The sequence below is a fragment of the Microdochium trichocladiopsis genome, assembly GCF_020744255.1.
Source record: "Microdochium trichocladiopsis strain MPI-CAGE-CH-0230 chromosome Unknown B0I36scaffold_4, whole genome shotgun sequence".
NCBI classification, from domain to species: Eukaryota; Fungi; Ascomycota; class Sordariomycetes; order Xylariales; family Microdochiaceae; genus Microdochium; species Microdochium trichocladiopsis.
Window position 1 is genome coordinate 3,517,507 of NW_025763547.1, and position 16,740 is coordinate 3,534,246.

The 16,740-nt window shown below is 56.3% G+C and overlaps 5 protein-coding genes across 5 annotated transcripts; 1 reads left to right on the top strand and 4 right to left on the bottom strand.

The window, feature by feature from the left end:
* Positions 1-2,180: 2,180 nt before the first annotated feature.
* B0I36DRAFT_111537 (putative clathrin assembly protein AP47) lies at positions 2,181-3,971 on the bottom strand. The gene is made up of 4 exons (XM_046147895.1): positions 3,769-3,971; positions 3,538-3,666; positions 2,361-3,455; positions 2,181-2,268 (listed from the first exon to the last, which is right to left on the bottom strand). The coding sequence occupies exons 1-4, from the start codon at positions 3,805-3,807 to the stop codon at positions 2,188-2,190; spliced, it is 1,344 nt and encodes a 447-aa protein (XP_046014533.1). The 5' UTR covers positions 3,808-3,971; the 3' UTR covers positions 2,181-2,187.
* Positions 3,972-4,536: 565 nt separating this feature from the next.
* B0I36DRAFT_111575 (uncharacterized protein) lies at positions 4,537-5,412 on the bottom strand. Its single transcript, XM_046147897.1, has 3 exons — positions 4,835-5,412; positions 4,652-4,774; positions 4,537-4,569 (listed from the first exon to the last, which is right to left on the bottom strand). The coding sequence occupies exon 1, from the start codon at positions 5,209-5,211 to the stop codon at positions 4,894-4,896; it is 318 nt and encodes a 105-aa protein (XP_046014534.1). The 5' UTR covers positions 5,212-5,412; the 3' UTR covers positions 4,537-4,569; positions 4,652-4,774; positions 4,835-4,893.
* Positions 5,413-9,404: 3,992 nt separating this feature from the next.
* On the bottom strand, positions 9,405-11,736 carry B0I36DRAFT_373802 (uncharacterized protein; the record flags this gene model as incomplete). The annotated part of the gene is made up of 6 exons (XM_046160227.1): positions 9,405-9,570; positions 9,645-9,718; positions 9,739-9,964; positions 10,035-10,539; positions 10,636-10,920; positions 11,724-11,736. The coding sequence occupies 6 exons, from the start codon at positions 11,734-11,736 to the stop codon at positions 9,405-9,407; spliced, it is 1,269 nt and encodes a 422-aa protein (XP_046014535.1).
* Positions 11,737-11,875: 139 nt separating this feature from the next.
* Positions 11,876-14,057, top strand: B0I36DRAFT_373803 (amino acid permease-domain-containing protein; the record flags this gene model as incomplete). Its single annotated transcript, XM_046160228.1, has 4 exons — positions 11,876-11,925; positions 12,114-13,523; positions 13,580-13,827; positions 13,984-14,057. 4 exons carry the CDS (start codon positions 11,876-11,878, stop codon positions 14,055-14,057), a joined length of 1,782 nt encoding a protein of 593 aa, XP_046014536.1.
* A 15-nt stretch (positions 14,058-14,072) lies between these two features.
* B0I36DRAFT_362343 (major facilitator superfamily domain-containing protein) lies at positions 14,073-16,506 on the bottom strand (the record flags this gene model as incomplete). The annotated part of the gene is made up of 12 exons (XM_046158639.1): positions 14,073-14,143; positions 14,211-14,316; positions 14,375-14,597; positions 14,655-14,777; positions 14,847-14,977; positions 15,045-15,420; positions 15,486-15,582; positions 15,634-15,758; positions 15,825-15,833; positions 15,893-15,966; positions 16,039-16,175; positions 16,242-16,506. The coding sequence occupies 12 exons, from the start codon at positions 16,504-16,506 to the stop codon at positions 14,073-14,075; spliced, it is 1,737 nt and encodes a 578-aa protein (XP_046014537.1).
* Between the last annotated feature and the right edge of the window lie 234 nt (positions 16,507-16,740).

Here is a 16,740-nt window from a genome sequence, read left to right on the forward strand (position 1 = left end):
CAACGCTGCACTGGTCATCAGGTGCCGGGCGCTCCTCCCCGTGCCAGGAGTCCGACTCGTGGACCCCGGAGCCGCCGTCCAGTCCGACTCGCGGGCCCGAGGTCTCCTCGTGGGTGTGAGTAAGCGTTGTCTAAGCGTGGTATTTCTTGTTTTGGTTGTTGGTGTTGTTGTTGTTGTTATTGTTGGTTGCGTCCTGGGGCTGTGGAGGTGGCAGTCACGCAGCGCAGATATGTGCATTGCATTGCACACGCATGCATGAGGCTGCATGTCGTTCTGGGGCGTTACTTCTCAAAGCAGCCTGCCAACGTACCTGCCCTGCCTGCCTCCCGCTATTACCTATTACCAGAACTTGCAGTCAGTCAGTACGCTTGCATGTAGAGAGCCAACAAAACACATGCATGCGTCCTAGGCCCGCACCGGCATCACACCGACCCGAACATAAAACAGCACACCACTCGGAAATTAACTGCCTGCGGGGAAAGGCACCCTTCCTACGGCGACTACTTACCTTACTGACCTACTGCTGGGCAAGGCAGGCAGGGTCAGGCGCACCTCTGCGGGGCCCTCGCCGCCTCCGCTCTGAATCGTGGAGCCCTCTTTCCACCCGTTCATGCAAGGGGGGTTCTATGCGCTGCAACGGCGATGAAACGAAAATCGTCCCCAAACGGCGCAAGAGGAGCCCTGCCAGCCTGCCAGCCTGCCTGCTGCTGCTCAGCGGCACAGGAGGCGGAGGCGGAGGAGATGGAGGAGATGGAGGAGGGGGTGGGGAGACAGGAAGAGAGAGAGAAGAGATCGTGCGTGAGGAGAGAGGACCGCCCGCATTTGGTCAAGGGCAGCGTAGGCAGGCAGGCTGCTCCGGCTGTGGCTTGTTCTCCTCGCTGCTGCTGCATGTGCAGGAATCCCAAATTCGGGAGAACCAGCCACTTTGGCCCCCAGGGCTCACTACGCACGTAATTACTAGTAGGCACGCTATAGGTACGTGAAATACGAATGGGAACGAGATACCTCGGCACTCTCAAGAGACGCACGTTCGGGTGTGACTTCCAGAAATGCTCTCGAAGCCAGAGTGTCGGGCTCCAGCCCGACCAGGCGCCAGGGTCCAGCCCAGTGCCGAAAGAGCCTCAACCAAATCTCGTGGCAACGTCGCACCCACCACCGCGTGGCAACGCACGCCGGCAGGCACCACAACGCTGGCTGGTTGGTCCCCGAAAGAGGGAGGGGGTGGTGGTGAGGGTGGTGTGGGTGTGGGTATGCAACGCAAGCCACACACAAGCAGCAGCATACCGTCTGTGCCACACACATACCAGATTGTTATCATCATCATCATCTCAATGTCGCCGGCGGCGGCTTCAGTGCGTGTGCTCCATCTGTGGGAATCCAAACATCCCTGACTACGCTAGAGAGTGCAGCTGGGTGGGTATCCGACCACGTCCCCCCCGTCGTTCGGCTCGGCATCGCTCTCGCCCGCAAGCAAGCGTGCCCTGCCCGGCACGGCAGGCACGAGACCAACTTCTGCCCCCTCGAGTTGCCTTGTGGAGGAAATTGCCTCGGCCACTCAACATCCTTCATCAGCGGAACTTGCCGTAGCCATGCAGGGCGTCTCGCTCGCTTTTGGAGAGTTGTCCTCTTCATTTGACCTCGTCTTGTTGCCCGCAGGGCTTCCTCTCATATCGGAAGGGTGGGGGAAAAGAGGCCCCCGGGAGAGGGGGGGGGGTTTCCTCCTGTCTCTCGTGGAGATTCACATGCTTTCAAGACCACGGCGCGCATGAAGACCATCTACACAGGCTGGCGCCAACTTGTCCGTTCCAGTCCGGTGGGCATTCAAGCTAAATTACATTTGTCGTGTCAACTGACGGTATCATGTCGTATATCAAAGCCAGATACTGGCCCTGGCGGGTTCCCGGGAGACGCACGTGCTAGCTCTGCCACTAAAGAGCTGTCAACGGAGTTCCGAGCCGCCTGCTCCGTGCTTTCGCCAGGTCCCGTGTCCGTATGTGGGTTGTTAGCTTCGCAAGCTAAATCTGGCATGGAGTCACGAGCCTGCTCCGCGCGGTTTGGGAAGGTGGACGGACGGTTGGCTTTCGCAGACGCTTCCCTTATCAGCCTCGGAAAGTTCCGCACCGCACCAGTTCAAGGCGTTTTCCTATTGTGTGAATATGCTGCTCTTCTATAATCTCCCTCAAGATCCTACACGGCGTCTGGCAACCGCACAGCGATGTCTCCAGATTGTGTAATGTATCGCACCCACGGCAGGGATGGGTATTGCAGCTAAGAATAGGCAACGTGGTCAGCGACGTGAGGCGGGAGCCTAATGGAGAAGGAGGGTTCCTGAATGCTGAAGGAAAAAAACTCAGACATACCTTGGGCTCAGTGATCTTGAGATACCGGACCTGGATGCCACTTGTCGTGAAATAGGGAATTTCGAACTTGACCTGTATGGGTCTCTTGGATCCCTTGCCCGCGCTGACGCCACCCATACTTCCACCAAACCCACCCGTCATTCCACCTCCGTGCTCGTCGTCGCCACGCACGCTGGGCAGGCCCAGCTCCGCCCGCATCATGAACTCCTTATTTCCACCAAACTGCTTGATCTTCCATACTATCGCGCTTTGCTCCGGGGCGTAGTGGACACTGCCAATGTTGGTGCGGAAGCGAGGGGAGTCGGCGTCGTCGGGCACGGGGACAATGATCTCGACATTGTTGGCCGTGCTCCGCCTCTTGAACTGTGCCTTGGCCTTGAGCATGTACTCGACGCGCGATCCCGAGTGGCTCTCGACGACGCACTCGACCCAGATCAGCGGCTTGACCTGCGTGTTTAGCCGGTAGCTCATGAGCTCAAACTCGCCGTCCGGGGGGATGAATGAGATTGTCCGGTCGTTCTCGAAGCGCGACAGGCGCACGCACTGGTGGAACTTGACGTCCTCCATCTCGATGGCCTTGCCTCTTGTCGTCCGCCCCGTCGTCTCAAACATGGCCTTGTCGTTCAGACCCAGGCGCAGCTCGGGCATGCCCGACAGGTAGCACTTCATCTTGATGGCGCCCAGGATTTCCGAGCGCAGGACGTTGCCGTTGGCAGACACCAGCAGGTTCAAGCTCTCGACGACGTCCAGGAACACCTCGTTCTTCCTGTACCTGATTCCTTCGGAGCGCCACGAGACCGCGTTGGTGACGGCGATCGGCGGCCGGGCTTGTACCTCGAGCTTGTGGGATTCTTGTGTGATGTATTCCTGGAGGATCTTGGACTCTGTTGTCTGCGGGTAGCCAAAGTCCATCATCTCGTCGAGCAGCTCGTAGATGATGACAAAGTTGTCTCGGATCGACTCCTCCTCGAGCGCCTTGAAGTATTCTGTAAAGACCTCCACCACCTTGTGCAAGAAGAGGAGGATCTCGGCCGCGTTGGTGTTTCGTTTTGTCAGAGCGAGGAGGTAGAGATTGTTGTGGCGGATGTAAAGATACTGGCGTCAGACTTCCGGTTAGCTTGAGCTTGCCAACTCTGGGTCGATCGACCGCTTGTCTGCGAAAAGGATGTAGACGAACATTGATGCCCTCGTGCGAGAAGCATGGCGGCACGGCAGATGACTCTTCCTCAGCCTCGCTCAGCAGGATTGGAAAGTTCTCGACCGCGGACATGGGAATGTCACCGCGGTAGTTGCGGGCAAGGAGGGTCTGAGTGAAGTAAGACAATGTCAGTTATGGGTCTTAATGAAGCGAGCCGGGCGGCAACCCAGCCAGGCAGGAACTTGAAGCCATAGCTTCCGAGGCCCGTACCTTGCCCTTGAGGTCGAGAAAGAATAGAGCAGACGCCATTGTGATGCTATGGTGGCTGCGGCGCCCTCGCAGGAGGAAAAGGAGGTGGTTGCGGTCAGCTCTGGCACGTGGATTCCGGCTTGTGGGATGCTCAGAGTGTTCTGGAGTCGACAGGCCGGCGGGTGCTGGTGGGCGGTTGCCTGTGTGTCTTTCTGCGATGTCGGGACTGCGCGAGCACGGTCTTTGTCGTGTGGTGCCGGTCTGGCACTCGTCGCTGTCGTGCTGCGAGTGTCGCAAGCTGTCGTCAATGTCGTGGCCTTGCTGAGCTAAGGCGTGGGCCCTTGGCTGGCGGGCAGCTCAGGGACAGTGGGGTTGGTAGAGCAGCTGTTCAGCCAATGACAAGGTCGAGCGCTCTCATCCCCTGGAGCCAGATCCCAGAGTTCGAACAATTACGCAGTAGGGTGCAGTGTGAATGATTATGTTGTATCAAGAGTAGCAAGGCTGGATTAAAATGTACCAAAATAGGAGAATACGAGGCTTTGGTATGGTAGCCGCACTTCGATCTCATGTAGGAAAGCTGGATTCGTCTTCTTGCACATGCATGATATGACAGGCGTTTGTCGCAAGAATCACTCGGCTTTCTTGCTCTGGAGATCCCAAAGGAAGTTGCAAAGCCTCAGCCTCGACTGGGCTGGACAAAGACAATCTTGGAAGTCCCCAAGGGGCTGACGGTATGGATTGGTGTGGCTGTCTGTCACTACCCGGTACCTGTCTCTGGCTGGGCGAACCCCACTCTGGGCAAGCGTCGCAAACTCTACAAAACTGCACGGCGCTGTCCTGTCAGCCTTGGTTTCCCTTTCCTTCTTCTCCTCAACGCGTCCTTTTAGACAGTGCTGCCCATTACTTTACCGCACAACAGGCACCGGCATTCTGCTGGTCTGCCGACCGTGTGAGTCGTTGATGCTTGGCTGCGATTTCGCGACGCGGAGAGAAACACCACAGAATTCTTCTGTTGGTACCATAAGAGCTGACCGAGCATTTGTTATTTCAACAATCATTGCTTGAACCGGCGTCAGAGGGACCATACATTATTCATGATCGCACTATGCAGGTTTCGTCTTTGTTCCGTGGTTTCGGGCTCGGGTTCTAAGAATGACCATCCGGCATAGGCTTGCTGGAAGGGAAGACACGATCCGAAGGATTCCTCGACCCGACCAATACGAGAAGAGCCTCGCCTCCCCTTGTTGTTTTGACATCTGCGCAGTGGCCAACGGGGAGTCCGTTGCTCGCTTCACCATTGGCCAAGCTGCCCGAGGATTTAATGCGAGACTTTGCCCGCATGCCGGAACGTGGCTTGGGGACAAAGCACTCTTCCCAAGGTTCCGCGGAGCGTTCCAGGAGGCGCCGCTTCAGCATTGTCGCCTGCGCGCACGCGGCTGCCACAATCCCCGTGACGATTGCCATATCAAGGTTTGGCACTATAGCCAAGGATCGCGCCTAAGGACCTGGAGGCTTTGCAACCCCCCCATGGGCAAGAAGAGATTGATTGAGTGCGACGACGGTGGGCTAATCTAATCATGCACGCCATGTGTGTGAAGCTGTACTCTGGTGTGGTGTGGTGCTGCTGCTGCATTGACGTTATCACGCCCGCATGAGACTGCCTGGGGTCAGCGTGCCATCCAGCGATGAAGGGCGTGGTAGCCGGATTCTCTTGGCGGAATCTCCGAGATAGAGGCCGTCGTCTACGCGGGAGCCCTCATCTCGTCCCTCTGCGTGTTTTCTCTCCTCTGCATAATGCGGGCTTTCCCCACGGTCGCTCTTTTGTGATGCTCATTCTTTGGCCGACCAGGATGATGCACGTGGCGGTTGGATGGCGACATTTCTGCTCAACGGCTATTGGGTCTGTTGGCCTTCTCTGCCCTGAGCCGGGCTTGTCCATCGTGGCGGCGGTCCTGTTGTGAGGCCTTGCCCGCCTCCAATTTTCACATGATCTGTCATGCGGCTCGGCCTAGGGTCCCTTGGGAAAACCATTCATTAGTCAATGGCCTTTGCAGCCACCGCGGTGCTGATCTGGGCGTTCACACTTTTTTGAAACGTCAAGGGAAGTCAGCCAAGTCAAGGGTACCAGGTTCAAGCCACAGCGTTGAATGACAAAATCGAGCCACAGGGTGTGCCGGCCGGGGCTGATCTGACCCCAAGAAGGACCTGACATCATGACGGAGTCACTGCTTGACTCAAGAACCTGGTCGTCTGGCTTGACGGTGGGCTCCCTGATGAAGTCTGATTGTCCATTTGAGTACATGATGGGGTTCAGCTCTGTTGGAGAATGCCTGGAGGGTAGCAGCGACCATCAGCACGAGTCCTCTTCTTTTACAACGTCGGTGAGGGGACTGCAAGACGTCAACCAATCTAGGACGATGCCAGGTCAGATATTTATTTTGAGGCTGTGGATATATGAGGATCTCGAAGCAAGGATTGGAGGAGGATCCTGCCGAGCCTGCCTGCGCCAATTCAGCATCCAGCATCCAATGGTGTCATTGACGAAGAATTTCCCATGTGAGAGAGATGATGATTCTCAGTGCTGACTGGCCCACCGCGCCGGCAGGCGCGTGTGTGTGTGTGGCCCAGAACGGGAAACGAGACGGCTCGATTTGTTTGTTGCTGGTGGGCCAGTGGCTTTGGCCCCTTGCCTCATTGCGGCTTGGCGGGCGGGCTTGTCACATGTGATCCGCGGCCTGCTGCCGCCAAACCCCATGTCCGGGGTCTGTCTCGCCTGGCGCCTTTCTTCTTTCTCTTTGTTGCAGCCTGGGACAGGCCCCTTCTGGGCAACATCTCTGCACATCTTACGCCCAGCCAGCTCAGCTCAGCTGGCAGTCTCTGGGTCTTGTGAGAAACGGCACTTGCCGGCTCCGTACGCGTATCTAGTGCTCTGGCGTTAGTTCACACGTGCTTGCCGGAGGCTTGTCGCTCCTCCACCTCCACCTCCACAGCGCAGCCACCACACGCTCCGTCGGCTATTCGCCCAACCCTTTTGTGGCGATCAGGCCGTTGAGCCCGTATTGCCGGGTCTCAAAGGCACACACAGACTTTGCTTGCCCACGCGGTGGCGGCCAACCCAGACACGCACGGCATCAGACGAGATGCACCAGTGTCCCGTCGATCCCGTCGGCACTGGACTCTGAGCGGTCAGGATCGTAGTCTCAGGGTGCAAGGTGAAGCCAATCAATCATTAACAGCCTGCAATCACAAGCACTGGCCACAATGGCACGGCCCCTTGTGCAGGGCTCCTGGGGGCGGCACACACTCGCACAAAATACAATGGTGTACACACACGCATGCACTGGTCGAGTCTCACACGGGGGGGTTTGGTCTGGTCCTTCTTCTGTGCGCGGGCATCTGCTCCAGGGCTACAGGAAGATCCATCCCGGCGGCCAGACACACAAGCGAGCAGACAAGCAGCCTCTGCGATGCCTGCCCACCGGCCAATCCGGCCTACCCGGCGGGGGGGACCACATCACTAGTCTGTTGTAGTGGTTGTCACAAGCCAGAACAGAGCAACAGCCCGCACTTTGAGACGCCGGAAGCCCGCCCGGCTAGCCCGCGGTGGTGTTCTAGTGTGAGCCCGCTCCTCAGAATCAGCACACTAACACGGGGCTGTCGAACCCCGTTCTCACAAGCAAATCGTGAGTGACGAACGCCCAGCTAGTCAGAAGCCGGCGCGGCAACCGGCAGGCAGGCAGGCAATGGCAAACAACTCTGCTCCGAGAAGCCTCGGACCCTGCGTAAGCGAGAAGCGCCGGGTGTAGAAGCAAGGCGCCAAGAACGTCCGGTCCTGCCCAACATCAGCTGGATTGTGGGGAGAAGCAGAGGTTCTCCTCGGGCGAGGACATTGAATGAATCTTTTATGACGAGGAGCAGTCGGGGCCGCCCTGGATTGGCGAGCATTCACGAGTCGAGAAGGGCTTGCTGATTGATTGCTTGCTTGCTTGCTTTGTCCAAGCTGTTGTTGCCTTGACCTGACCTGGCCTGGCGGGCTCAGGGGTGTGCCGTCCGTCACTGTCGAGGCTGTTACATGCAGGCCACTCGTTGATTGCATGACAACCTGCATGAGATTGGCTCTACGGTGCGGATTGTGCTGCGGCCGCGCTGTGCGCAGTCCTCATCTCGCTCAGCACCGGGCGCGGACAGGGTCTGCGAGGCATCGCTGGTGCACGTGCTGGCCGTGGTGTGGTACTGCTGCCGATGGGGTAGCACTGGACCGGCTGGTGCCAAGCCAGCGACCCAGCACCGCCCATGCGGACGAAGCATACAGAAACGCTGCCTGGCGTAACGGGGGACCGAGGCGGGCAGTCAAGCGTCCATGCCTGGCCTCGCTTTGTTTTTTTTGCATCTTGTTGAAACGGGCCGGGTCCTGTTCTCGAAGCTCGTGTCGTCGTGGTGCGAGGGCGGCTGAGGCGGGCTGGGCACAATCACAAGCAGAAGCAGAAGCAGAAGAAACCAGGGGTGGCCGGCGAGGCGGGAACAAAAGAATCCACTCCGGGCTCCATTGCCATGTGCCGATGACTGCAGAGGCGAGTCGAGTCGAGGCATGTGAGCGCTCACCAGCAAGAGTGGGAGAAGCGAGAGAGGGACAGGCTGGAGGCGAGCAACGAGTGGGCAGCGCTCCCGGGGCAGGGCCTGCCAGCCAGTATGGGTGTGCGCACTGTGCTGGCCCTCCCCTTCCCCCCCAGCGCCTGCCAACCAGCCCGCCGGGCGAAGCACATGATCTTGGGCGGCCGCTACCCGTCCCATCCCCATCCCCAGTCCCGTCAGGTCAGAGACTGACTCCCGATGGGCTGGCCTCAGCTGAGAATGTGACGAGTGCTGGCTCAAACATGCCGGGTGTCTTTCCGAAGACGAAAGCTGCCCACGTCGTCAATTGTCGCCAAGTCACGAGTAGCAAAGAGTGTGCGATACTGTTGAAGCCGTGGACGATTTCCCGTCGTCAGATGGCGAGCTGTGAACGACTTGGGTGATTCCCTCCGCATCCCGTCGCCGTCGCCCCCGCACACGAGGCGGTGGGGATTGCGGAGGAGCCCCCTTAGACTTTGGTCGAAAGGGTTAGCGTCACCAAAAAAGCTGGGTCTTGGAGTGGGCTGTCGGGTACAAAGTTGGGCATTCTCGCCGACTTTTGGCGCATCGAGACCGCCCAGCCACAAGTATCATGGTCTGGTAACGTCTGGCGGCACCACACCTAAAATGCATTTCTGAAATGGAATGTATGGCATGGTCTGTCTCGCCATACTGAGCATTTGGCATCAGGGCGCATTCTCCTCGACCACCGTATATCAACCCTTGAGGAGCCAGTAAGCCTATTAATAACATTCCAATCCAGCCAAATTCATAGGGGCTTCCAGGTTTAGTAATAGTAGGATTTGGCTCCTCGATGGTTTCGCTGCATGGAAACGCAGCCGATATCAGATTGAACACACAGTAACTAAATAGCTTTTGCTCATGTTAAAACGTTCCAGCTGTAAGGCAAAACGGGACGCTGCACTCGACTGTTGTTTTGTAGATGCATGATAATACCTCTCTGTTCTTCTCTCATGGATACTGTCCAGAGTAGCGTCTAATTGGGGCGTCACTGTTAATAGCCGCGCCGCCCAGCTGTCAGGCATCTACTTATTTGCCGGCGTGCTCTCGCTCCTCGTGTGCGGCTGAAGGGGAAATGTCTGGAGTTCCGGTGTCACGCCGCCATACACACGATCCCACCTTGAGGCCAGAGGTTTGGGCGTTTCCCAAGCATACTCAGGATCCCGGATCCAGATCCGAAGCAGGTGTCTCCTGAGTGTCAGGAGTAGGTCGTATCAGCTGTTGTGTTTTTCGATCTGCGCCACGTTCCAGGCGGTATGACTTACTGCGTCTCTTCAGAGTCGGTGTATCCATCGCGGGCGTGGAATATGGCCACATTGTTTACAAACTGCATGTCTCCCTTTTCAAGTTTGTTGACACGCTGAATCGTTCACCAAGGAAGTGTAACGCGTCCAAAGCCTCGGCCTGTGCCTCGGAAATAGGAGGCAGGTGGCTAGACCGCGGCAGTTCGCCGAAACCAACATAGTACCGTCGGCCGTACTGCAGGAGGACCCGATCTGGCGTCTTGCCGTCAGCGCTGGCTGGTGTGTGGTAGAGCAGCGGTCGGCTCATGTAACGGTCCTTGTCGTCAACAGTCTTGGTAAACCTTGAGTTATGTATTTCGTGATTAGCGGCCAGCTTGGAACAAGGTAGAATTTGACAGCTCGAATACTTACAGCTCGGCAACCCAGATACTGCTCAAGGTGTGGATGAGGTCGGGTCTCGTGGCTGCAAGGTGATTATACACCTGCCACGTGCTGGCGAGGCGGCTGGCACCACCCTCGGCAGCGGTAGACAGCGCGAAAAGGGAGACGATGTCGCCCGAATCTGTATGGAAGACCTGCTTGTCCGAGGTGTATGCTGGGGTGCCAATCTTGATCTTGGCACTGTCACGGCCTTTGCCAAGCCCAGACCTGACATCGCGAATGTGCCCGACAACTACGTCAGCACGCTTGCCCTCAAAGTAGGCATCCTGCCGGCCACGGACTGAGCCGATATGGGAGGAGACGCCAGCGTAAATGATGATGTTCTCCTCACGCGTGTACTTGTCCACATCCAAACCACGAAGGACGAAGAAACCGTGGCCAAAGTGCAGCTCGCGGGACAGCCGTCGAAGTTCGTCATGGAGGTTGGGTAGGGGAAAGGTTTCCTGCGTGATATACCCAAAGGCCAAATTGAGTGCTATTTTAGGTCGGTCAATTGACATTTGTGTTAGTCAACCCTACATTGGTATGCTTTCAACCAGGCCAACGGATAGCTGCTGTTTCGGGGACCTACATTGAAAGTGTTTCACAGCCTTGTCTATTTCGTCAAGCTGCTCGTGGGACAGTACATATGTCCAGTCGTATTCTTTCGCGAGAGTTGCTCCATCCCATACAAGTGCACCAGTCAGCTTTTTGGGGAATCCCTCAGGCAACTCTGAGGGTAGAGTTTCAGTCTTCAGGCGGCGAGCCGTCCGAGCCTGGTATTTGTCCCAGTCCGGATGATATGCAATATCTGGTTGTCCCGGAGGCGGCTGCGCTGCCTTTGTGACGCTGAAGACTGGTGCCGACGGCGGCGGTGCTGTGTACACAGTCGTGGTAACGCTGGCCATGCTGGTTGATCACTGTAGCAGGTAGTTAAAGATCCTTGATGTCTAGGGATAAAGTTCGTTGATACCGAATTTGCTTGTGCAGGAGTATGCCGGTGCCTACGTCGTGGCCGAGGTTCAAAACATGGACCATGCCACCAATTATACGAACAAGAGGGCGAGCCCGAAGCCTTTGCCAGACAATGCCACCGTGCGATGGAGATTCGACGGAGGTCAGAGCCGCCCCGACGGCCCAGGTGAGTGGATACGGCACTGATCGCACCATGACCCTGGAAGATGGCGTTTAAGACGCATGTGCACGCCAAGACCTAATCACACTGGATGGAGTAGACCTTTGACAAGGAAATGGTGATGAGCCCTGTCATTTATCGTTGCGAAATACCCCACTCGAGACTTGCATAAGTTCCCACATCGAGAGAGCCGCTGGAAGCAGCCGCTGTAATAATCAGGAGTTCGTGTAGCGGATCTTGGCAGCCTAGACATTGTTACTCACGACTCCATTTGCTCACATGAGCGGACCAACCACAGTTGCTGGGAGGTCCTCGCGACGAAGTCGCCATTCTTGGTCGTCGCACGTCAACAGGCGGAAGACCCACCGTGCTGTCAGTACCCATCCTGGCTGGATCTTGCGTTCCCGCGGGAACGACTGAACAGACAATTACTTCCTCAGGGAAGCGCTCACAGCTGCGAGCCCCCTTGCAGAGATAGGCAATTTATTTCGTCAGTGTCGCGAATGTACATGTCCCAGAGCATCAACAGCGGGGCATCACATTACTCGATAAGGCCATCGTGCTGCATCTGACCGGGTCGATGCACTGGCCAAGCTCGGCCGAGACGCTGCTTCGGCGCCGTGACTGCAGTCTGACAAGCACGCCATCACCCTTGGCAAAATCGAGAGCACCTGGCCTGCACGCTGGGACCCAATACATGCCGCTCCGATGGTGCATCTCAGGGGTCCCAGTTGTGGTCCTTGTGATGTGAGACGAGGTATATAGTCTCCTTGGTAGCTCTGCCAGATGCTTGTGGCAAGAATGATTCCAATCCGTTGGAAGGATTTTCTTTGGTCATCACACGGCATGGCTTGGTATCCTCGGTCTAAATTAGGAGCAGCAGCTTCTGACGCTGCCACAAGCCCCAACGTTTCGCACGAGTTCCATTCCAGTAGCGAGTCCTCCATCATTCACGATGGCGATCTCGCCTATATCCGCCAGACGGCTGGCAATGGCGCCACCGGCCATCAAGAGGTTGTCGGCGCCCCTGTCGAGACACAATCGCCACTGGGTTACCACGTCAACTGGTTGACCATCATCTTTCTCAACATCAACCACATGGTCGGCACGGGTATCTTCAGCACCCCAGCAACCATCCTCGGTCTAACCGGATCCGTGGGCCTTGCGCTCATCTACTGGGTCATTGGGTTCATTCTTGCGGTGGCCGGCCTGGTTGTACACCTAGAATTCACTAGCTACTTTCCCACGCGCAGCGGGTCCGAAGTCGTGTGGCTCGAGCAGAGCTATCCACGACCAAAGCACTTTTTCCCCGTCGCTTTTGCAGCGCAGAATGTCCTTCTGTCATTCAGCAGCAGCAATGCGATTGTGTTATCAACTTACCTCTGGCGCATCGTCGGTCGCAGCCCTGGTCCCTGGGAGCTCAAAGGTGTCGCTGTCGCTGCTTACACGGTAGCAGTGATGGCAGTTGTCGCGCACAATAAATATTCGCTTTGGGCTATCAACGTCATCGGAAGTCTCAAGCTCCTCCTACTCATCTTCATCTCGATATCCGGTCTGGTCATCCTTGGGGGCCATGTCCCGAGTGTTGTAAACCCCGGCATCAACTTCACTGATGCTTTCGCGGGCACCACCTCGAGCGGATACGCCTTGTCCCAAGCCATGGTCAACATCAGCTTTGCCTTTTCAGGCTGGCAGAACGCTTTCGGCATGGTCAACGAGATCCGCAACCCCGTCCCGACCCTCAAAAAGAATGCAACCGTCTCCCTTCTTGTGGTCTTTGTCCTCTACTTTCTCTGCAATGTGGCCTATTTTGCCACCGTACCCAAGGTCGAATTCAAAGGCTCCAGCCAGCTAGCGGCTGCAGTATTTTTTCGTACCGCCTTTGGACCAAAGGCCGAGTCGGCTCTCAACTTCTGCGTCCTCCTCAGCGCCTTTGGCAACCTTCTAGCAGTCCTTGTTAACCAGTCACGCCAGATCAGAGAAATTGCACGGCAAGGCATGCTCCCTTGGCCCAAGTTTTGGGTGTCGACCAAGCCCTTTGGCACGCCTCTTGGACCATACTTGCTCAAATGGGGTTTCACATTCCTCATGATCGTTGCACCACCTGCGGGAGACGCTTTCCAATTTGTTGTGTCCCTGAAGTCATACCCCGAAGCCATCTTCCACGTCGCCATGGGAGTGGGCTTGATTCTGGTGCGCCAACGCCGGGCACGCTCCAACACTCCACCGTCGAGCTTCCGCGCATGGTGGGCATTCGTTATTCTCTACCTGCTCGCTCAAGTATATCTCCTCGTAATGCCCTGGATCCCCCCGACGGGAGGTATTTACGGAGGTACCGTTAGCTTGTAAGTTGATTGCTGCAAATGCTTTAGCTGGAGACTATTTCTAACCACAAAGACAGTCTTTGGTGCACATATATGCTGGTCGGCATGGGTGTCATCGCCGTGTGCGGTCTCTATTACTATGTGTGGATGAAAGTCCTGCCACGTCTAGGCAACTATTCGATTCGATCAGAGGTTGTTGAAGTTGACGACAACGGTGCCAACACTCATCGCATCCTTCGTGTTCCAAATGATGAGGTGGCAGAGTGGGATGCGACTCACGATGAGCAAGGTCGCGAGCTCCGCCATAGGCGCAGGGCTGGTGGCGGTGAGGACTTGGTGTCGTCCGTGGAAGACACGACTGTCCCAAAAAGTGTCTGAACCTCCATACCTTGTGTTGCGGACGTGCTCAGCAGGAAGCCTCTCAACCCGCTGGATTGTCCGATGTAATCACCAGATCTAAGAATACTCAATGTGCAACTAGGGCACCTGCTTCTACAACCGGATGTACCCTGCACATTCTCCTTCCTGAGTGCTAGCGGTTTAACCGATGGGTGACCAGAAATTGAACTTCTAGCGTAGTCGTCTCTCACGAATGAGAGAGCCGGCCATGAACGCCACAAGCACGGCTGCTAAAGAAACCACTTTTTGAAATCGTTAGATTCGTGGAACACTTGCCCTCTGAAACCCCCACTAAGTGGAACAACTTACAATGACCATAGGCCAGTCCTTGCACGTATGAAGCACGAATGGCGGTCGCGATCGTCTCCGGGGCGTTCTTCGCATATTCCATATCGGAGGCTGCTCTCTCCACAATCTGCACCCAACGTGTCAGCTGAAGTTCGGACAATATTCTCCAGTGTTTGACTGGTTACCTGTTTTGTCACGTCGCTTTCGAAGCCCAAATGCAATAACTTTTGAGTCAGTGCTGTCCTCATGCCGGACAGCGTGGCAGCACTCGATAAGGCCACCCCGATAATTGACCCAATGGGAAGCTGCATGTACAGGACTGACGAGGCCACAGCCTTGTCGGCTGGCTCGATGACCGCCTGTAGTGCGATGAATCCCGCAGACAGCGACACACCGGTACCAAATCCACTGGACTAGGATCAGCATATGCCTGATGACTTCCACAAAATCCGGGTTGCGACTTACCCTGGCACAATATAGAGAGATTCCCACCAGTTTGTGTGTCCGTGCCATCTCCACAACAGCAGGGTATAGCTAACAAATGACGCAGCGGCTCCAACTAGTAGCAAACCTTTGTAATGACCCGTTCTGCATCGCGGTAAGCATACGACACGCAAGAGTCTACCAATAAATAGACGCATGACATGGAGCACTCACTTCTTGATCCACAACCCGGTGATTATGCCCCCGATTGTATTGCCAACGACGGCCGGGAAGAGATGGGCGCCTGCCTCCGTGGCAGATGCGTCCTGGGTGATTTGGAAGTACATCGGAACACTAAACATCATCTATGAAGCAAAAGACTGACAGTCAGCTCAGAGCTCTACAGCGGTGATGTTCTGGGTGCAGACTTACCCCAACCTGAGCGGCGCATTGCCCACAATACATGACATATGTCATCGTGACATCTCTATTCCTAAACAGGCGTAAAGGCAAGATTGGCTCCTTCGCCAAGTATTGCTCGGCACACACGAAAGCCAGCATTAGCACAATGCCCAGGCCGAACAACCCGAAGATTAGAGGATGCGTCCACGGCAGCTTCTGGCCCCCTAGCTCGAGAGGAATCAAGAGCGCAAGAATGGAACAGGCGAGCAGCAGTGCACCTAGAAAGTCGATGCGAGCAAGCGACTTTGTGTTCTTGTGGTCTGATTTGTTTGGGGTCGTGGGTGGCACGGTGAGCCAGCAGAAAAGAATTGCTGCTAGGAATATGGGCACCTGTCCCAGAAATGACCTGTTTGAACCAGACTGCGTTAGTATCAGAAGCTACAACGGCTGTTCTGGCTCGGGACGACTCACCATCGCCAGCCAATCGTGTCGGCAAGCAAGCCGCCTAGAGGGCCTCCAATGCTTCGCCCAATTGTGGCAATGACGTTCATGTAGCTCTGCCACGACGCTACGTCCCGCAAGGGAGCAAGATCTGCAGCCTTGAATGAGTCTCATGTACGAAGTAAGGCTCCTGGAGGGAACTCGCCTGTTATGATGACTGCGGCAAGCACCGTCATTCCGGCACCTCCCGAACCCGAGATGAGCCGGCCAAGGATTACTTCCCACATGGTCTGGCCGAGGCCGCTAGATTTTGAATCAGTCCTCATGGTCAGGATGCCACCAGCGCTTCCATGTGTCGGTACCGCTTACATGAATGCACTACAGTGCTGCGGTCAGCTTAGGACGAAAGTATGTTCGAGGTTGGTGCATGAACTTACCAGCCCACGGCAAACATCCCATATGATGCCAGCAGTATTGATCTCCGCCCGTATATATCGCTCAGCTTGCCAAACTGCCACATTGTGTGAAGTGTCAGTATGCGGGCATCAATTGGAGATATATAATGGAATAGAACGATGCATACAAGTGTCTGTGTTGCCGCACCCGCCAGGCCAAAGCTGATAAAGAGCCAACTGGAGTTCTGCAGGTCTCCGAGACTGGAAGCAATAGTTGTGTGTGTGGCCATCACCAATGAAGCATCCGCATTGTTGGCGAAGACGGCTTAGTCAGGCGTGTGATTAGTGGTGGTCAGCTTCCCTTGACTTGCGTGTGCGATGCAAGACTTACCCACGAGGAGGGCAGCGACGGTTCTCGCGATGAAGGCACTGCTGTACTTCGTCGAGGCCGGAGGCTTGAGGGCTGCCAGGGGCGTTTCATTTGCTTCCAGGTCGGTGTCCGTCGCTTCTGGCTGTGTAAGTGTGCCATAGCCGACGGCCTTCGCCTGAGTGTCGTTTTCTGGGTCCGGAGACGCGCCTAGCAGCGCCGACGCCTCTTGGCCGTGGGCATCTTCGTCAATGGCAGTTGCAGCGGCATTGCTGCTTGTGGTCGACATATTGTGCTTCGACGACGGCGCATTCGAAGTGAGACAGTGGTCCAGATTGGCGCGCCGTCTGTTGCTCGACGAAGCCTGCAGTGGTAGGAAGAGCTCAGCCCCCCACGAACAATCTCAGTAGCTCAGGGAAAAGAGCCCCAGCTTGCCGGACTGGAGGAGGCGAGCCTGAGTATTCGTGATCACGACCCGCAAGCACACCATCCGCGCCAGGCCAGGGGTCCGCATCAGGGATAG

Excerpts from the sequence above, each read along its gene's own strand:
- B0I36DRAFT_111575 (XM_046147897.1), bottom strand. The coding sequence starts at position 5,211 with ATGGCAATCGTCACGGGGATTGTGGCAGCCGCGTGCGCGCAGGCGACA.
- B0I36DRAFT_111537 (XM_046147895.1), bottom strand. The coding sequence starts at position 3,807 with ATGGCGTCTGCTCTATTCTTTCTCGACCTCAAGGGCAAG. Across the intron at positions 3,667-3,768 it reads TTCTCGACCTCAAGGGCAAG|ACCCTCCTTGCCCGCAACTA; the intron begins GTACGGGCCTCG and ends TACTTCACTCAG. Across the intron at positions 2,269-2,360 it reads TCAAGATCACTGAGCCCAAG|CTGCAATACCCATCCCTGCC; the intron begins GTATGTCTGAGT and ends GCCTATTCTTAG.